The sequence below is a fragment of the Falco biarmicus genome, chromosome 12 (assembly GCF_023638135.1).
Source record: "Falco biarmicus isolate bFalBia1 chromosome 12, bFalBia1.pri, whole genome shotgun sequence".
Classification (NCBI taxonomy): Eukaryota; Metazoa; Chordata; class Aves; order Falconiformes; family Falconidae; genus Falco; species Falco biarmicus.
In genome coordinates this window covers 33,345,653-33,364,887 of record NC_079299.1, presented here as the reverse complement: position 1 = coordinate 33,364,887, position 19,235 = coordinate 33,345,653, and the positions used below count along the sequence as shown (strand labels likewise).

The window sequence follows — 19,235 nt, the reverse complement described above, 5'->3', positions numbered from 1 at the left end:
TACGCTCTGGTGTTAATGAAACTATGATGGAAAGCATTTTTCTTTTTGTATCCAGATACATGCATCTTAGAAAAATGGTAAAACACTTTGTACCTGGCCTGTGTAAAGGAATTACTTTCTGCATCCTCCTGAATATGGAATTAAAATCTGTGCTGTTCCTTTGATATGCCCTCCTAAGCATATGAAGGAAGCAGGTGAATTACCAGTTGTCAGGAATTGCTCTTTTTCTTTCCTGCAGCTTACAGGTGATGAGCTGTGAACAGCAAAGGTGTTTGCCAAAGACTGAGTGGCCTTACAGTACCTTTTGTGGTCATGGAAGGCAAGTCCTGCCATAAGGTCTTAGGAACAGAGCTTGTTAGTTATGTGATAGAATCTAAATATCTCTGTCAGGACTGAGATGATACTGTGCTGGGTGCTGCACAGCTCGACAGTCACAGTGATGGGCTGGGAAGCTAAGCATGGTGTCATACCATGTAACCGTATGTTGAAATGCCCTCGTGTTATGCTTGTACCAAACAGAGCCTCAGCAAACTTACACTGGTTGAACTGTGGCATTTTGTTTTTCTTTCCACAGTCCGCATCTGAAGTTCAACAATCTGATCTTGATTTCAATTCATGGCCTTCCAGGAAAAGACCTACTAGGCTCCAAACACAGAAGATTTTTAATTACCAGGTTTGTTTTAATATATAAACACTTCCATAGCTTCAAAGGAAAACATAACACTTTGTAATTCTTTGTAAATTTGTTCTAAATTTTAGATAGATACATAGACAGATAGCCTCAAAATAATCCAAGGTGTCTGTACAACATGCATTCACCTGTGAAAGGCGTTAATATATTCATTACTAGGGAAATATTGCTAAAGCAGTAACTTCAGGATAGCAATCCATAGTATTATACCAGGACACTGGTCTCTGCTTTCCAAAACTTTCTAGATTGTTTAGATCTCCAGGTTAAAGAAAAATGACAAAAGATGTATGCTTGCTTTTTAAATATTACTTAGTTTTAAACTTATGAGTTTTGGTGCAAGAAATGCTGAACAAAAGAACATGTAAGAATTAATATTGACAGTATGACCGGTGATCTACTTGTAGCAGCCTTGTGGTGAGACTCAGACCCCAATGATGATAGTGGGAATTTTGCTGAGTATACAGGGTGAAGTTTAGGATTATTGCTGTTGATAAATGTGGAAGAACTGTGCTGCATCAATTCTGCTGCTTGTGAACTATTTGTTTGCCAGGCTGTGGAAATCTTACCTGCAGTCCCAGCCAGAGTGTGGTTCCTTTATGCTTACCTCCCTGGGGCTGGTAGAGCCAGGGGTCTCGTGCAAACAGCTGAAGGGAAGACTGTGAGAGAGAGCTAGGCTTGCATCTAGTGACCAGTTAGACATTTCATGAGTTTTCTTGTTTGCCAATGAGTAAAATATCTTCCATTTAGTAGGATAAAATCTTACCTCATTAAAATTCACAGTATATAATTCTCACTTAAATTTAATGTACTTGTTTTGATGATTTTATTTTGGAATAGTGAGTAGGAATCCTCACTGTAGACAGGAACATGATTCTTCTTGACATTGAGAAGCATGGTATTAAAGTGAATTGGTTACTTTGAGTAGCTGAGGAATGAACTTTAGTATAATTTATTCAGATTTGGCATGTGACTCTTTGGAACCTGCACACTTGTTTTTTACCAAATCTTTTTGCTCAGTAAGTGGCAATGCACTAAAGGCCGAGCTCTTTAAATGGAAAAATAACTCAATGTCTGTGTGGTGAATCTTAAAAATGAAATCTCTACAAAACATCAAAATAGTGTGATGTGAACCTGTTTAAAACCACCTTACCTCATGGAATTTTGCCTGCCAGTTATAAGTAGTTACCTGCATTCGTTTTTTAATTGTATAAAGTTCAAGTCTAGTAAATGGAGGGATCATATGCCTACATAAATGCACGTGCTCTTTTTCCTACCTATACTGTAAAGGAGTTGTAATAACAAAACATCCTTCCTGATGAAAAGTTGCAGTTTGTAGCTGTCTCACCAGAATTAGCTGTTAAAATTTGAAAGCAGATTAAGAGTGAAAATTGAACTCTGCAGGGTATGATTTTTGAAAGCATCCCTGTGATTTTGGAGTGTCAGTCTCCTCAGAGCTGTGCACTTCAATTATAAAGGTGCCTTTGAAAACTCTCATCTTTCCTTGATGTCTGTTTTATTTATAGATTTCTGCATGATTACAGTTCAGAATTGTCAGTAGTTTTTTCCCCCTTATTTATTTGCCTGTGGTATTTGTGAGTACACAGGATGCAGAGTGCCTCAGAAAGCAAGGTCATTCGATCCTAAAATTCTTCAGGTCATGAAACTGACTTTATTTGTTTCTGTGGCATCCTGTATGACAATTTTGGAAACTCAGTAACAACAATTAATGTGTAGCAATCAGCTCTGATTTAGAATGTATATTGTGGTACTAATGGCAAAATAAAAGCTGTTAGCACTGAGTCTGTCTCCGGTGTTCTCTGCTGCAGTCACTGGTACTTCATGTATATATATGTATACATGTATATATATATGTAAAGGCTTCAAATGCTTGAACGTGAGTGGAGTCTCCTTCTATTTAGTCACATTACACTTAGTCCTGTGGAAGAAAGTGGAATATTTTTCATCACTCGGTATCAATAGAAAGTAAAGTTCTTGAGCATCTGAATGGCCGTGAGCTTTATTTGGTAGGTGAAATATTTTTTCTGCAGTGATTTCAGATCACAGATTGAGTGAAGCCCAGGATTTCTTTATTGGGCGTTCCCATCTTGTCTCATAGGCGTGAAGCACTAGCAGGGGCGTGAGACTCAGCTGCCTTTCACACAAGATGTGCAAGTTCCATCTTCTTGCCATGTCACTCTGATCTCATACACTAGACATCTGTGTAACACCAGCCATTCATTCATCTTTTTTGCCTGTTTAAAACCTGTTGCTTTTTTTTTTTTTCACTAAATCCTATGTGTTCATCCCTCTACAAAGCTATAAAAAGGTTTGGGATTAGCAGTAATCAATTCTACTGAAAGGACCTAATTTCACAGAATTTTGCCTAGTGTAAGTTTTCAGTATCAAGAAAGTATTGAGTTGAGTCTAGCTGGATTTGCAGAATGGCCAGCAATGTACTATTTTCATAATGGGCTACTGCAAGACTCAGTGGTGTTCAAGAGTCATAATGGACCTTGTTGGAAACATTATCTCTCTGGTCCTCCATGCAATTTCTAATGGTGTCTATTGTACATCTGTGTTGAAGTATTTTATCTTCAGGAATATTTGTCTTTCCATAAGTTTATTAAGCAGAGAGGGTAGTACAAATGCAATAATAAATAAGTATCCTGGTATTTGCTTAGTTGGGCAGGGTGGGGGCATACTCTTGAGTCATAAAAGACCTTTGGAAATAATTTTTTTTTTTTTTTAATTACTGAGTCATTAGAAGATGTTTTGCTCCATTCGAATTTGCTTCAAAATTGGCTTTTTAAAAAGCAGCTTCCAGATCTTTGATGCTTCCATCATACATAGGGATATATATCATACTTCACACTGAAAACAGGCTGTAACAGCACTGAAATTTAAGAGCTGCAAAAGTAAACCTTGCCTGAGATTTTCAAAATCGACAAGTGATTTTAGTAGTTTCCTTAGTTTTTCGTTATTGATGTAGAATTAATACTGCCAAAGTATGATGCTAGAATGTGCACATCATACTCACCCTGAAAATTAGATTTATGTCGAGGTATCTCATTTGGAAAACAGTTAGTCCATGAGATGTTCAGGGACAAAACGCCCTGGAAACTAACTACTGTACAAAACAAGGCTCTGCTTCTTAAAACAGACCAACCTTTATATTGTTTGTTACCTAGCACTGAAGGTGATTGCTTTGAAATTACAGAAATTGCTTCCCCATTTTCATTAAGAATAAATTGTTGTTCAGTTACAAATTAGTGAAGATTAGTATTTTTCACATTTGCACTGTTTGAGTCTCTTTCCTGTGTTTAACTGCAAATCTTATTTTCTTCTGGGTAGCCTATGGGATTATTTCTTCTTTATTCCTGTTAATACGTGGTTCATCTTTCAGAGGAATTCAGTTGCATTTTAAGATTTTTGAAGGTTTGGGGGTAGGGGGCATTGGTTTAGTATGATTTCAGAATTTTTCATGCTTGCATTTTGGAAAAGTTCATTTGGAAAGGGGTCACCAAGAGAAAATTTGAGATCTCTGCCTTTTACTTCCAGCCCTGACAACTGTTTTCCTAGTTTTCTATTTATTTTAAAACTTTTTAGACTTAATACTTAGGAACACAGATGTTAAATACGCCAGTGGTGCTTTTGTTGGCGTTTGTGTCTCCCCACAACCACTACTGGTGAAGTTGAATATCAAATGAAGCAGAAGTGGAAAAAACTTAATAAGAGAGTATTGTATAGGAGGAAGTATTAGAGTGTTAAAACACTTTCTTTGTAGGTGCAAAAGCTTCCTCCTCACATTAGCGTGCAATGAAAAAGCAGAGTAAAGCATGTATTTCTGACTTTGTTTTTAAATTACGTGGTTGTATGGCCCAATGCTGGGAGGGATTGTTTGGTTTTAGCAGAAAGTTGTCAATTTGTAACAGAGTATTTCATAATGACTAATCTCTTACTATAGACTGCTGCAAACTCACAGCGAGAGAACAGGCTCGAGCTGCTAGGGGACCTGGCTCACTTGCCAGATGTCTAATTAATGCCTGCTGTCAGCTGCTGAAATGTCACTTACAGATATTCTTTCTTCACAGCCACTGTTTTAATGATGAAGATTATGCACAGATGTCACTTTGTTCCTGGGTTAACGTTGTGGTTGGTAAAATGACTGGCATAAATCGTGCTGCCAAATATGTAGTTGTTTCCGAGGAGGAAAAAGTACCGTATGACTACCTTGTTCTCTGTATGGGACAGAAATACCAGGTAAGATAGTGTGCAGAGTGAACAACATAGTAATATATCCAGTTTTTACAGTGAATAGTGTTTCTGTGATTAGCAAGGCAGAAGAGTAGTCCTTAGCAAGTGTATAGCCAGAAAGTTTGCAGCCCTTCAGTGTAGCAAGTTGTACAATTTCAGTGAGGCTATAGAATTTGGAGGAGATGAGAGATTTTATATTTCCTGGTGGGAATGTTGTGCTCAGGATCAAATATTAAGCAAAGCTGCCAGTATGTTTGCCACCGTGACCATTAAACCTGCTGAAGTGTAGGCCCAACTGACATGTGGCCCCAGCCACAGGAGACTTAACTCCAGCTGGTCTAACACCATTTGACCTAGTTTTGGCAATGGAGAGAATTCCTTATCAGATTAATTGCTCTTCTCACATGATGACCATGCCTAGGCACGTACGTGGTGCTGTATGTCATCGTAGCACACAGTTAAAGTTTCCAGTAAGATTGAAGCAGACCCTTAGCTGCTTGTGAAATGTGAAGCTCATCTCCAGCACTACAGGCTCACTTTCAGCTTGGATGTCCTGGGCAGAGTTCATTCTTTCTTGTCTGTTGTCACATGGCCTTCAAGCTATGCCAACTAAATGGCCATCTTTTGTATAGCCCCATTGCCTGCAGTGATTTTTGCCTTACTGATGGATTTTGGATAGGAATCACGAGCAAGGTATTTTGCCTTTAAAATCAGATCAAACTGAGCATGTGTCTACAGGTTTTTACAGCGCTGTTTGCCATAAGTCACAAATATGAATGTTGAGGTGTGTTCAGCCTCTGGACTGCACATGTGCAACAGATTTGTGGAGCAAGAAAGCCTCAGTTTTCCTGTACTCACTCTTCAGAGTAGAGCCACACATTAAACAATAATCCATATTCACTGTTCAATGTGGGTGAAACAAAAGTTGGTGTGGTGTGAATGACTGTAAGTGCTCCTAGAAAAAGAAGTTTGGAGGTAACCCTGATTTGCAGATTAAGTTACAGGAAGTAACTACACTGGAGGAGAAAGAAAGATAAAGGGAAAACCCAGGTTTTACCTGCCTCCAATAAGAAAACTTAACATCCCCTATTCTCACTTTTAAGTTCTACAAAAAAACAGGAAGGAATTATTTTTATCATCTGATTTCTGTTTTATTACACAGAGCTGAGGTCCATCCTTTTTATAAGCTATCCCTCATTTGATAAGCAGTCAAATTAATGTCTAGTGAAACATTATTAATTATGATTAAGAGGATTTACTTGTTGGGAAGTAAGATCTTTTGATGCCATGCCTGTTTTTATATGACCAAATAATATTTCAGTGGATCCAATTAGCAGTGAGAACATTGTTCAGGACGTTATCACTGGTGCCACAGAAGTCATAGATGAGACTTCCTTTTTTGCTCTGTGTAACTCAGACTGAATTTGTCACTGTGAAGTAGCATTGTACAATTAACACTTTGCATCCTGGCATTTTAACCATCAAGCAGGTTTTGGTCCCTTTCTCTGGGACAAAATCGCTCTTATTTTAGAAAGTTGATTTTTGCTGACAAAAGATGGAGGCAGTCTTGCTACCCAAAGAATTTTCAAGTGTCAATTAAAGGTATGTGGTGTTCAAATAACTGCAGAGATCCTCCAACCATAAATTTATGCATTTCTGATATTTGCTGTGAAGTCCATTTCACCTGCATTTTGCTTGTATTGTTATTCACTTGTACTGGCACTGCTGTTTAAAACCATTGCCCATATCCCATAGAAAATGTGGAATACATGCAGCACACGCATGTACCTGTGTGTGTACTCAGACTAGCATCAGTCTGTTTTCTCTGTGGTCACTGATATGTTTGCTTAATGTTAAAGAAGGGTTAGGATGTATGAGGATAGCAACCCTTAGGTAGTCAAGTGGCTTGTGGTGTTGTTTTTAAAAATCTTTCTTAACTGTTCTCAAGATACAAGCTATGTATTCATGCACTCATTTATTCATTTCTTCTAGGTCCTGTCTCCCACTGGAGCAGATATCAGTAAACTCCCAACTAATAGAGAAGTGATAAGTAAGTGGCCACAAATATACACAGGGAAGGTCCCTTCCAATCATTTCACTCTCAATAACGATCAGGACTGCTTAAAGGCAATGCACTGGCTGAAAGAAAATGTTGTTGACATGGAAGGTAAGGGTTTTCGTTAACACACCCACATTTATAGAAATGTTTTCTAGGCTTATTGTTTCCTTAATTCCATGGTATAATCAGTGCCTGATTAATTCTAACAAAGTCTTTCATCTGTTGTGCTTTGTTTTCCAGATTAATTTAAAATTTTTTGTCATTTTTGATATCCAGCATATTTAGCTAGGGAAAAAAAGCTTGAGATAGATTAATTATCCATAATTATTATATAAAACAAAATGAATCCCAAATGCAAATCCAGATGAAGTCATAATTAGCCAATTAAATAATAATTTAATTAGTGGGTATGTTTTTGTGCTGTATAGAAAAATACCTAGATTTGAGGTGTAACACAAAGAAAACAGGTCTAAATTAGGAAGTGGGGGTTTTTTTCGGTATCTGTCATCTTTGTGTTCGTTTACATCAGTTACAGATTTTCATGTAGAACTGCAGGCTACCAGTATTTTCTTTTTAACCCTTAAAAATGATACATCTTTGCAGATGTCCACCATACCTGTATTTTCTCAGCCTGTTCATGTGTGCATTGTTCATATATTCATCAGTTCATTCACTGAATGTGTGTGCCATTGAAAATGTTAGGAATCATCCAGGCTTCAGAGTTGAACTTTCAACTACAGAAAAAAAGACCAAACAGTAAATGAATTCATGTAATGTCAGTTCTGTGTGCTGGATCTGAGTTAGGACAGAGTTCAGAACAGGAAAGCCATCTTTGTGGAAATTCTGTTGACTGAGCACAGCAACAGGAGTTTCCTAAAGAAGTAGTTTTCCTGTCTTGTTCATAGGGAACATAATGAAAAATGGTAGTTATTTGGTGTGGTTTGCAAGGTTTGTGTCCTGCTTGGCACACCTTTAGGGAAGTTCTCAAGACACTGGAAGTTTCTTTATCATCCTCCAAGTCTTGCTGTGATCAGGACAGAAGACAATAAACATGATCATGCTTCCACTCACATTTTCCTCAAACAGCTTCCTGGCCTCAGGCATGTAAATAGAGCCTCTCCAGCAGTACTGCTCTGCCTGTTTTGCAGCTGATACCAGCCCCTGCCTGCAGTTTTACCTGATGTCCAGCTGGTATGCCCAGCTGTGTTTATAAACAGATGAGGTTGTTAGTTTTCCCTGCTTGCTGCTGCTAGTCTTTCATGTAAATCCTTGTGTGCCCAGTCCTGGGATGTGCTCCAGTACACCTGCGCAGAGATGCTGCGTGAGAGCTAGCTGCTGGCTGTGACGCAAGGTGCCCAGGAGGATTGCTCTTCAGGTGAACGGCAGTCTTACAGCACCTCATCTGCTTTGGGATGAATGCACCTTTATTATTATTAATACTAAATTAATGTATTAATTAAAATTTCATTATTGCTGCTGACTTTTGTTGTGGTGTAAAGCTGGATATCTTAACTAGGCACTATTGTGTCCTCAGTTAAAGCTAAATCAACAACTCCGGATGAGGCTGGTCTGGAGGGACTTTTTCGGGTTGTGGTCTGTGGGAGATGCAACACCCCTCCCCCTTTCTCCCCACCTTGCTTCTGCCTCCGGTTCCCTTTTGTTGCTGTTCCCACCTCATGTTCTCTGCTGCTGCAGGTATAATGAGTGCCCAGCTGGAGAAGTCTTTGTCCACCTCTCTGTTTCTATTCTTCCTCACCCTGCTTCTTTTTCCAGTTGTATTTCTTATGAATGTTGTTCTTTCAGACTTGATCATAGCTATGTCCAAGATCCCTATTCTTTCTGAAAATGAGTCCACTTTTCAGCCCCTAGCCTGTCCTGGAGGCAGCCTAACAGGTGACAGGCTCACAGAGGTGCAGAGGCAAGGCTCCTGTGGAGCACAGCAATTGGTTTAGATGTGTCTCAGCTCTCTGCAGGCCATGCTACCGCTCCACTGGGATGATCAAAGTTTTACATTTGTGTTTACTTTTAATCTCTGAAATTCCCCAGATCCTAGTTTTGCCTTCAATAAATAGTAATATTCCACCTCATATATTTCATCTCATCAAAACTGTAAAGTATTGTTTGTCAAATTCCTACTAAACCTGTTTTAAACATGTTAGAATTCAAAAAGTTAAAAAATAGGATTTGCTTATGTTTAAAGAAAATTAAGTGGCTAATAAAACTATATATGCTGGTTATTGCAGCTACACAAACAGTAACGTGTATTGCAGTACACAAACACACGTTTCATCCTCCCACTTATTCTCAGCTGATACTTAGTCTTTTCTCCATGCAACTTCCTTCTGTTTGTGCTCCTCTTATTTGGCCATTAGCTGTGTTTATCAAAAGTAGTCTGGAGCTTGCTGTGCTGAGCCCCACTGCATGAGCCCCCCGGGGTCCCATATAGCCAGCCCAGGGGCTCAGGCAGGGAGCAGCACCCACCGGCGCCCAGTGCAGCAAGTGCACTGAGCTACCCAGCTGGGGAGAAAAGCCCCAGGCGAGGGAGGGCGAATGCACCTTCAAGACCACCTGTAGTTCTGGAGGTTTTTTAAAGGAAAGTGTTAATCACTGGGCTTCACAATGCCAGTCCTATTAGCTTAATTGGATGAAATCTTCATTTTGTGGCACTGATTCTGAGGGCAGTTTTTAATTAAGAGTTAAGGTAGGGGTTTTAATTGCTTGTCTTCCCTCTGTGAGCACTGGGTGCCACTTCATTCTGGATTAAATCAGTGATGCTTTTTTGCAGGTTGTAAGTAGAGCAGGGTCAGCCTGGTAGCATGTGCTGGTGGGGGGTGTTGCATGCACGCTGCAGTGGAAGCGATGCTGCTCCCAGCAGTGACTGTGCCACCAAGGATGGGCAGCAGCACAGTTGCTGCAGCCTTCCTGCCCGGGGTCCTCCTTGCCTCAGGCGAGGAGAGGTGATGGGAGAAGCTGGCTGGCACTCAGCAGCAGCTGTTGCTCGAGGAGCCCGTGGGAGAAGCAGGGAGCCACATCTGCCGCTGCCAGCTCCTCAGCTGGCTGCAGCATGGTGGGCTGCAACAGTCCTCCAAGCTGGGGCTGGAGGCCTTTGCCCCTGGCCGGTCGGGCAGGTCCAGGAGGGCCTGCTGCTGCTTAGGGCCCTTGGAGCAGAGCGAGCACCAGCCCCAATGGCTGCTGCTGCGGCTTCTCTGATGAAACCCAGCCGCCTAATGCATGTAACCTATGACAACTGTAATTGTGACTAATTGAAATTCATCTCCTATTAGCTCTGCACTTTCCATGAAAATAAAAAGTAGGATGGAAGTAAGGAACAAAACTGTTTTAATGGCCCAAAATGGAGCAATTATTTTTTCTCTTTACCTAAACATAGTTTACTGCCTTATTAAAAGTGTGTTTGTAGGAATACTGTTGCATTAAAATTCCAGTGCATGAATCACCAACTGGAGCCACTGATGCTTTAGCTAATACTGGTTTTCTCCTTTAGTGTTTGCAAGCTAAAAAGATTCAGGTCATGCTAGGGTCACTGAAATCTTGTGCTTCCACTTGGGGAAAATGAATGAGCTTGCTCTGCAGCAGAACGCTGACAATCTAGTAATAAATGATAAAACTACTCTTAACAATCTTTATTTATGGCTGCTTTTTTCTATGGAAGATTATTATGTTTACTCACAGATAGATACATTTTCATGTAGTTAAATAATAAAAGCATCCTGAGGAACTGCTGTCTGTCCAGTCAACATAATTTCAGTCCATAATGAATATCTGTAGTTCGTAGACTACTAGAATTGTAATCTAAAAAGCCACTAATATTGTAAGAAGCAGACACCGTAAATCGTTGATTTAAAAGAGGTCAGTAAAGGAGCATTGCTTTCCTTGATCTAATGTAGTTGTATTTAATATTACCATATAAAACAGAATTTTAATTTTCCTTGAGAAATGCAGGGCTCAAATCTGATCTGGTATATACAAAAATGCCAACATATAATGCAGTAATTGAACTTCAATCCAAAGGGGCTTGTTCTGCCAAATGGTGAACATCTCTCAGTTGCCCAGACTTGCTTGCTTTAGAATCAGAATAAAACTTGGCTAGGCTGTGCCTTTGGTAAGTGCTTCTTATTCCCCTTTCCTAGCCACTGCATCCTCTTCAGCTGCTTATGTTTTTCAACCCTTTGCTAATTAAAAATGTGTAAATGTAATGTGAGGCTGTCAGCATCCACATACCACATTCTTATCTGCACTATTACAACATTAGATTACTAAAAAAGAATATATCGAAGTTTGTATTTCACCACCAGTTCTGTCTGTTTGCTTCTTGTGTTGTACCCTGCTGCAGTAATGAAAAAAATGGATCAGTCTTACATTTTCCTTCTCTTTTGGCTCTCTCATGAGGACTGGACTGCCTACAGATAGGCATTCTGGCAGGCACAAGCAACGGAAAGCGTTCTTCTGGCTTGGAAAGTCAGCTTAGCAGTGTACACATGGAACAGAATTCCCGTTACCACACATTATATGTATTCTATGTTATATTTATGCAAGTAGTAGGATCTTGTTCTTATGATTTCAGATTAATGCATCTGCAGGTAAGATTGTTCTGTCCCTCTGGTCATTGATATGAACAGTAAAAATAATGTTTTCCATGATTTCTGAGCATGTCTAACTATGGGGCAATTCTTTTCTCTGGCAGTTATGAAGAGATACGTGTATTTGGCAGCTACAAGTAGCCAAACTGATATGGACAAATAAAATAACCTTGTAGTCAAAAGGGAATAATAGAACATCTGTTAACAATTTTTATCATTAATATTCTTGGGAGCTAGAGCTTTGTAAGTGCTCTATTTAGTATTGCTCTGCATCTCATGCAGTAAAACATGGTCCCAGTGAAATTAGTTTAGCCTATGAAATAATAAAATTTAGGTTGTGGGGGATGCTGTCACTTGTAGTGAGACATAAATACCGATGCTGAGATAAATGTGCAGGTTAGTTGTGTGAGGCATTCCCTTACCTGTTCAGCACTGCTTACTGCAATGCCATGTAGGAAAACAGATGCTGCCAAAATTCAAGACTGAGCCAGTTATGTGGGAAAGTCAGCTGTTTGTCCAAATTCTGATTGCAGATACTGCTATGTAGTCTGAGGGAAGCCAGTGCCAGCTGCTGTTTATGTCAATTAAAGGCCATTCCTGAAACACCTCCTATGTTTCAACACTGATTTTCCTTCAGTACATTCCACCCTACACTTTTCTTCAGTGCCGAACTACAAGTTATTTTCATAGAGCTCATAGAGGAACTTCTGCCACATCATCAGTCTTCTGATACAAGGCCCTGTATCCTCTGTGTTATCCCTCAGCTTCAATATGAGGCTGGACAGGCCCGGGATAGCCTGGGATTTGTGCACTGGCTTGCTTCTGCTATACGCACATTGCCTGGAAGAGTGACACTTGGGTGGTGTTAGCTTTTCTGCAATTTCCTTTCTCCATGCTGGTGTGATGTCCTCCAGCACAAGGATGTTTACATGTTAGCTTGTGTAGGTATGGCTCAGTTATTTCCTATTTCTGCCAGGGATTTCCCAGAAAGCAGTAAATGCGCCTGCTGCCCATTAGCACTGCCCAGGTGTGGGATGTTAAATGCACTGGGAATGTGCATTTGATGCACCCTTGTGCTGACATCAGATTCTTGGTGTACTGAAACACCCATCAGACTTAACGTGCAGGATCTGATGTCTTACTGAAGGTCTGTCAAGAGTTCATGGCTGGGTGTTGCTCTGTAGAGGAATGAAGCTGGGTTAATTAATATTGATAACGTACAGCTGTGGGCTGGAGAGTCAGATTATGCTCACACAGAACCTGCATCACTCCCATCTTCGTGTATTTGCTCTTCAGCTTTAACTGTGCAGTTTGAAGTGGCACCAGTTTAGTAGAAGAATTTGCAAGATCCTACTATATAGCCTGCAGCTTAGTAGTTAAGGGCACTCCAGTGGTAGATGGGGGATGTGGGTTTGAATCGGAGCACCTTTGGCCCAGTGGGTGGAAAGGTGGAGCTGGTTTAAATAGTGGTTTCTGCTCCAGTGACAACGCACTGCAGAAGGAGTAGCAATATCCAAACGTTGTTTTCACACCAGCTGATCAGAAATGCCTGTCTCGGGCTTGCTGATTTTTCTAGGCAGCGTTCAAGGACGGAGGCTGGCTCGTTAGGAGCACGTACTGAGGCATTTATTTTTTGGGCATTCTCTGACATGCGCTGGAGGGAGGCAACTGTCTTCAAAGAGCAGCGCAGAGCTGCTAGCCACTGCCTGTCGAGCGCATCAGCCGCCTGTGCCCCTCAGCAGGGCAGTTCGGTGAGACAAGCCGGCAGATAGGCAGCAGCAGGCACCGGGGTACCTCTGCAGGGGCGTCTCCATTGTCTGGAGATCAGGCTTTTACGGAAGGAAGTGGCAGCACCAGTGACCTCCCATATTGCACAATGGCTTTTTTTCTGTCACTTGGTCTTTGCACAGTTTGTGGGGGTTTTCTGCACAATGTATTTAATTGGCTGCTGTGTGTCCTCCCCCACCCCCGATAAATCCTTTGAGTGAGCAAAATTGAGGAGGGAGGGGAGAACAAAACAAAAATGAGTTTTCTTTTCCCCTAGAGGATTTTCAATCAAAATAATTTCAAATTATGGGGTCAAAATGAATGTCATACTTCTGTGTTAAGTACTTGCCTACTTCGTGGGATGTTTTGTACAGATTCTTCACAAAATTATCTTAGCTACTGTTGCTAGGTAACATTGTTTGCTTCATAGCATCAGAGAAATAAGAGGGTCAAATAGAGCAATTTCGTGTTATTATCATCTGAGTTATACTAATAAGGTTTTCATTGTATGTCTTAAAAATTTTTCCCTTCTTTTTCTCCCTTAGGGAACATCATTGTCTATGGGAATACAGTTGACATTTACACCACAGTAGAAACCCTCTTATCTCTTGGAATTAATGGTTCTCGAATACACCTCATACAGCCTCCACTCTGCTCAAATGTTACTTGCCTTAACAACAACGAAATCGAAAGTGCTGTTCAGGAGGCACTGTCAAAGGCTGGCGTGTCTGTTTATTATGACAGTATCCTGGCACAGTGGAACGAAGGCGATGACCCAGACCTTATCACATGTGCTGCTTTCACTACTAATACAAAACCATTTAAATTGCAATGTTCAGTAAGTATATGCTTTCACTTGTGTTTCCTTCAGTCTGTTTTTTAAGACAAAGACCATCAAATTTAGATAGTCCGTCGGTTTCTCCACTTTCTCGTTGTCTGTAGAAGACTGAACATTCACTTGTTAGTCTAAAGGGTTGTTTTTTTAAAAAATCCCAAATAAAACCATTGTTAACACCCTGATTTGGATTAAAATTTAAGTCACCTGACTCTCAAATAGTTGTTCACTGCTAAGTGACAAATACTCTTAATTAATTTTCTAAATAATTCCAGAAATCCTTGTATTATTTAAATGTGTACAGTGACTCCTGTCTACAGTTATGTGCATTTGATTAAGTCATAATAGAAGCCAAAAATGTTAGGATAGAGAGGCCTACTATGTAGCATAATTAAAATATATTTTAAACAGGTTTTTCTCCTTCTGCCTTAATGACTGCGTTTTTGTTCATCTAAAGTGTCAATATGTTATCTAAGTAAATGATATGCACACTCACAGGTATGGCTCCACTTTGATATTTGGGACAAGCTTTAGCTTTCCCATTGGGCAGAACAGTTCTGTTTTTCTTTATTGGGCTAATCCATGTGAGTGAGCACTTCTGATAAAATTACTTCACAATGTGTATCCATAGGAAGCTGCGTGGCCCCCTCAACACACCCCTCTGTCTGCACAATTCTTTGTGCAGCAAGTCTGTTGTAATTCTGGAAAGGGAGAGCCATGTGCCTCCCTGGGAGAGCTCCCCAGGAGTCAATGGTCCCTGCTGGCTCCCCTGCACTGGAAAGCTTGAAATCGTTGGGTTTTCCCAACCCCTTTCTTTTTAACATATGGATAGTTAAGCCCTTTCTGATGGAGGTGGAGACCTTGCATAGCACTTTTATCTGCTAGCAATCTCCTGACTTTGGGCCCCTTATCAGTAGTGACATTCCTCCCACTCTCTCCTTGTATGCAGCTTTTCAATTTCTCTCCTCTTTCCTTGAAATCCCTCTGTTTTTATCCTTCTGCAGAGATCTCAGTGTGATCAAGATCTTGTAACTTAATATCAATTCACTACCTCCCCATCAGGCCCCCTCTTTTCCACACCACCTTGCCCAAGTGGCTGTGTTCCTTCACGACCCCCATTTCCTCTTGGTTTGTTTCTCCTGCCCTTTTGTGCCCTGTGCCCATCCTTCCTCCAGCCATGGTTTTTCCCTCTCGGGGTCTCTCCTATTCAGCCTCTAAGATGAGAGATGGTCAATTACTGGTGGTGTCAGGGGCTTTATACTCTCCAAACCCGGTTCAGCAGTTTTGCAGTTTTCCTGTATCTGCTGTTAGCTGCCTGGGAGAACAGGGCTCCAGAGAGCAGCCGCCACCAAGGAGGCAGCTGCGTTCGCCAGGGAGCAGGCTGTGCAGGAATCGGCACTGCAGCAGCTCTGGGCCTTTTGGGATTTGAGCCAGTATCAACTGTTGATTGGCAGTTCTTGGAGGCTTAATTTGTTGAGTCCTGCAAGATAAAAACAACAGGAGAAAATCTCCTTCCCTAAAGCAGCAGCCTCCCTCCCTCCCCTCCTGGGCTGACAGATGGCTCCCAGCTTGGAGGTTGCAGCCATCCCCTCCCCTCCGGTGACACAGTCCTGCCTGCCAGCCAGCAGGACGCAGGGCTGTGTGGTCCCTGTGCCCTCATGGGCAGAGCTTCCCTGATTTTGGACCTGCTAGATGGTTAGAATTCCCTTAACTGTGCATAGTTATTACTTGTTTTATATACGAACAAACCCAGAGGCTCTCGCTCCTCTGCTGCCACGTCTCTGCTGTGTATCAGTGTTGCTAAAATTTCCAGCTTCCTTTGCTTCCCTCTCCTGTGCCTTTTCTTCCAGCTGGATCATCCAGCCGGTTGTGAACATCAGATGCTTGCCCTTAGTCCACAGGAAGGCACTTTGGTGGTATAATTGGGTAATACCTTTACCCAGGTCACAACTGCATCCTCCCTGAGGCTGACACTAAAGGAAGGACTTATTACTGATGCTTGTTTGCCCTGATAGTTATGTCTCAGGCTGTTTGAGATGAAGGCAACAAGGTAACACTTTCCTCAGCCTGTACAGTAATATTTCTTGTTAGTGGGCAGCAACATTCAGCTTGTCTAATCATTTTAAAAGCTGAAGGCACTGATGAAGGAGAAAGCTCTTTATAAAGGCTCTGGAGTTTCACAAACTATATTGTAGCAATGAGACAGTCAGTCTTCAGCTGTACCCTCTGCAGACCATGATCTTGCTTTAAAACATTTCTCAGCCTTGTCATTCTTACTACTGTTAACCCTCAACGTTTAGTGTGCACCCTTGTTTTGCACTGTTTTGGGGACCTTTGTTGTGCCAGCTCTCCGTTTAGCCTTTGTAAGAGACAACTACAAAGACGCTGCTTATAGTTGAAGCTTCTCCTGTTTCTGCCATCTGCGGTGCTCTGACGGAGGTGGATGTTCTGTGTGCGTGCCCCCCAGTTCCAAGCTGGAGTGACCCATCTTTGTTTACCTGCTCCTCGTTTCTTGTGTTCAAGAAATGAGACACCTCCAGGTTTTACCTTCCCCAGCGCCTCTCTCGACTTCATCTGAATGGGCATTTCTGTCCTTCGTGAGCACATTTTTGGTTCCAGATTTCAGATGTACTTTTGCCTCTTTGAAGTTACTTCTAGGCAATGTAGAAAACTAGATAAAACACATATAAAGAAAACTGTCAGATGTGCATGATTCTAAATCAATTCAAAAGCTCCTCTCCTGCTAATCAGTGCGCAGAGTCTGTGTGGAGCATGCAGACAAAAGGCAAGGGCTGTGGCAGGACCCTGCAGCCCTCGCTCTCGCACTGCGCTGGATTTCAAAGCTACTCTTCAGGCATCCAGCACATTTTGCATGATGTGCTGTGTGCACATCTGTTCCACACCGATGCCGAATGCGTAGGATGAATTGGTGGCTGCTGCCAACACCGCCTGCTTTGTAGTGCTTGTCACAGTGGTGCTGCCTCAGCTCCTGTTTTGGAGAGATGAGGTCTGATCTGCTTCCTCATGACCCAGGAGAGGGACTATGCAGGTACCACAAGAAGACAAAAGAAGAGAATTATCACTAGCTTTTTTCTTTGAGATTAGAGGAGGAATTTAAGGATTTAGGGTGATTTTCTTTCAATGCCCTTGAAATCTTCCTGTGGGGAAGACGAGCTCATGGCTTCAGTAGATGCTGGTCCCGAGATAAATCCCTACCTCAAGGTCAGTTCTGTAAGGAGTAAGACAGCACAGGCAGTGCCAAAACATGGTGAACAGGTACCTGCTGTGCTCATTACCAGGTTCAGTAACTGACTGCTGAATGTACCAGGTACTTTACTTATAGCCACAGTCTCCTCTGCGCTGACCTGGATCATCTCAGTGGATCTGATGCCCATCAAGACCTGTGCCTTGTGAGAGTGGCCAGCCCCAGCCGCTGCAGGCACAGTGGTCCCAAGCACTGAGATGGTACAGATTAGTCTGCCTCCTAAAGCAAGTATTATGCAGATCTAGAGTTAGAGAAGTGTTTCAGTTCTGACAAAGTGTGAATATGCTTTCCAAAATCTACATCACTATGAAGTATAATAAATCTGAATGCTTTCCTTTTCATGTAAATACTCAGTCCTCCTGGACCTCTCACAAACTTCTTGGCCTCCACAGCTTCCACTGGCTTAAATTCTGCTGTTGTAGTTTGAATGAGAATGACGTTTCCTCTGAACAATTTTAATTTCCTATCTTTCCATTTCAATTGAATATCCCTGTGCTGGTAGCCACAGTAACATAGTTTGTTGGTAAACAGTTAGGCACAACAGTTGGGAAAATATTTGTAATATACAGTTATCCTGCTCAAATGCAAAGTACTTTGTACATTTCTATTACTTAGTTTTTCAGTTTGGCCTGAGCATTTGAAAGAAAAGAAAACAACTTCATAGAGGGTTTGAGCCTTATTTCATATGCTTGTACTAACACAGAAAATATGCACATCCACTCAGGCTGTTTGACATAGTTAATTACAGAGATTTTAAAATAAAACTCATCTAATAACCAGAAGTAGATGAGTCTAATTTAGTAATTCTTCTCTCTACTGTCTTTGTTTTAATTTTAGTAGCTGTAAATACTGGATCAGAAGGATTTATCTGCGTGTATAAAATCACACTTTATTTCATGTTCTTGTATTTTAAAATCAATAACATTCACAACAAAAACAAAGTATAGGTTTTGATTTATGGAATTAGCCAGCAACGAATGTATACTATTTATATACTAGATGTATACCACACTTATGTACATCTCTTTTTTTAGGCATTTTTTAGCTTTGCCTACAGGACAGTGGATTATGAAACCTTTAAGGCAATTAATGATGCTTGCCTTGTTTTTGATGGAAGACTTGTGATCGATAGCAAATTCTGTACTAATGATGTCAACATCAGGGCTGCAGGTCCTTTAACAAAGTACTCCAGGAGATACTATGTAGATGAATGGACACACAGCAACTTCAATTCAAGAGAGGTTGGCTTTGAGCTTGCTGTATCTTTGCTGGATCTCGTTGATCCAACCCCTAAACCCTTTCGTAAGCAACCAGAAGGCACAGATAGACTCATCCCCATGTACAGAGGGTGTAAAATTAAAGGTAGGTCAAAATGGATTTTTCTTATACTTTTATACCCTCTTTGGTATTTTTGGGTAGGTCCATCTCACCTGAGATGATATCCAATGGGAGTAAGGTCCTTAAAGCTCCTTACATAATGAGCAGAAAGGGTTGAGTTGCGATAAAGCTTACACTGTAGATTTTTGCTAATAACAGACCAAGCTGTGCTTTCCTTTATATTGCAGTAAATATGGACTGTTTCAGTGTCTATATTCCAAGTTCAATAAAACTGTAATCAGAACTTGTCAATGTGTGGCTACTGCACCAATATGTCTAAGAGTCTATGTCTAAAAAAAAAAAAGTTTAGAGCATGAAGGCCACCAAAACAAAATAAGTTCCTTGTTTTCTTTTTAGAGCCATTTAATAAACAACAACAACAAAAAAAA

The 19,235-nt window shown here is 41.0% G+C and overlaps 1 protein-coding gene across 6 annotated transcripts in view; it reads left to right on the top strand.

Annotated features, from left to right (window-relative positions):
- Positions 1–19,235, top strand: part of CFAP61 (cilia and flagella associated protein 61) — a 118,627-nt gene that overhangs the window by 65,141 nt on the left and 34,251 nt on the right. For all 6 annotated transcript variants that reach the window (XM_056357463.1, XM_056357464.1, XM_056357465.1 and 3 more), the window contains 5 exons: positions 575–673; positions 4,783–4,951; positions 6,938–7,112; positions 13,915–14,207; positions 18,504–18,831. In XM_056357463.1, coding sequence (XP_056213438.1) covers positions 575–673; positions 4,783–4,951; positions 6,938–7,112; positions 13,915–14,207; positions 18,504–18,831 — 1,064 coding nt within the window. The remainder of the gene's footprint in view (positions 1–574; positions 674–4,782; positions 4,952–6,937; positions 7,113–13,914; positions 14,208–18,503; positions 18,832–19,235) is intronic.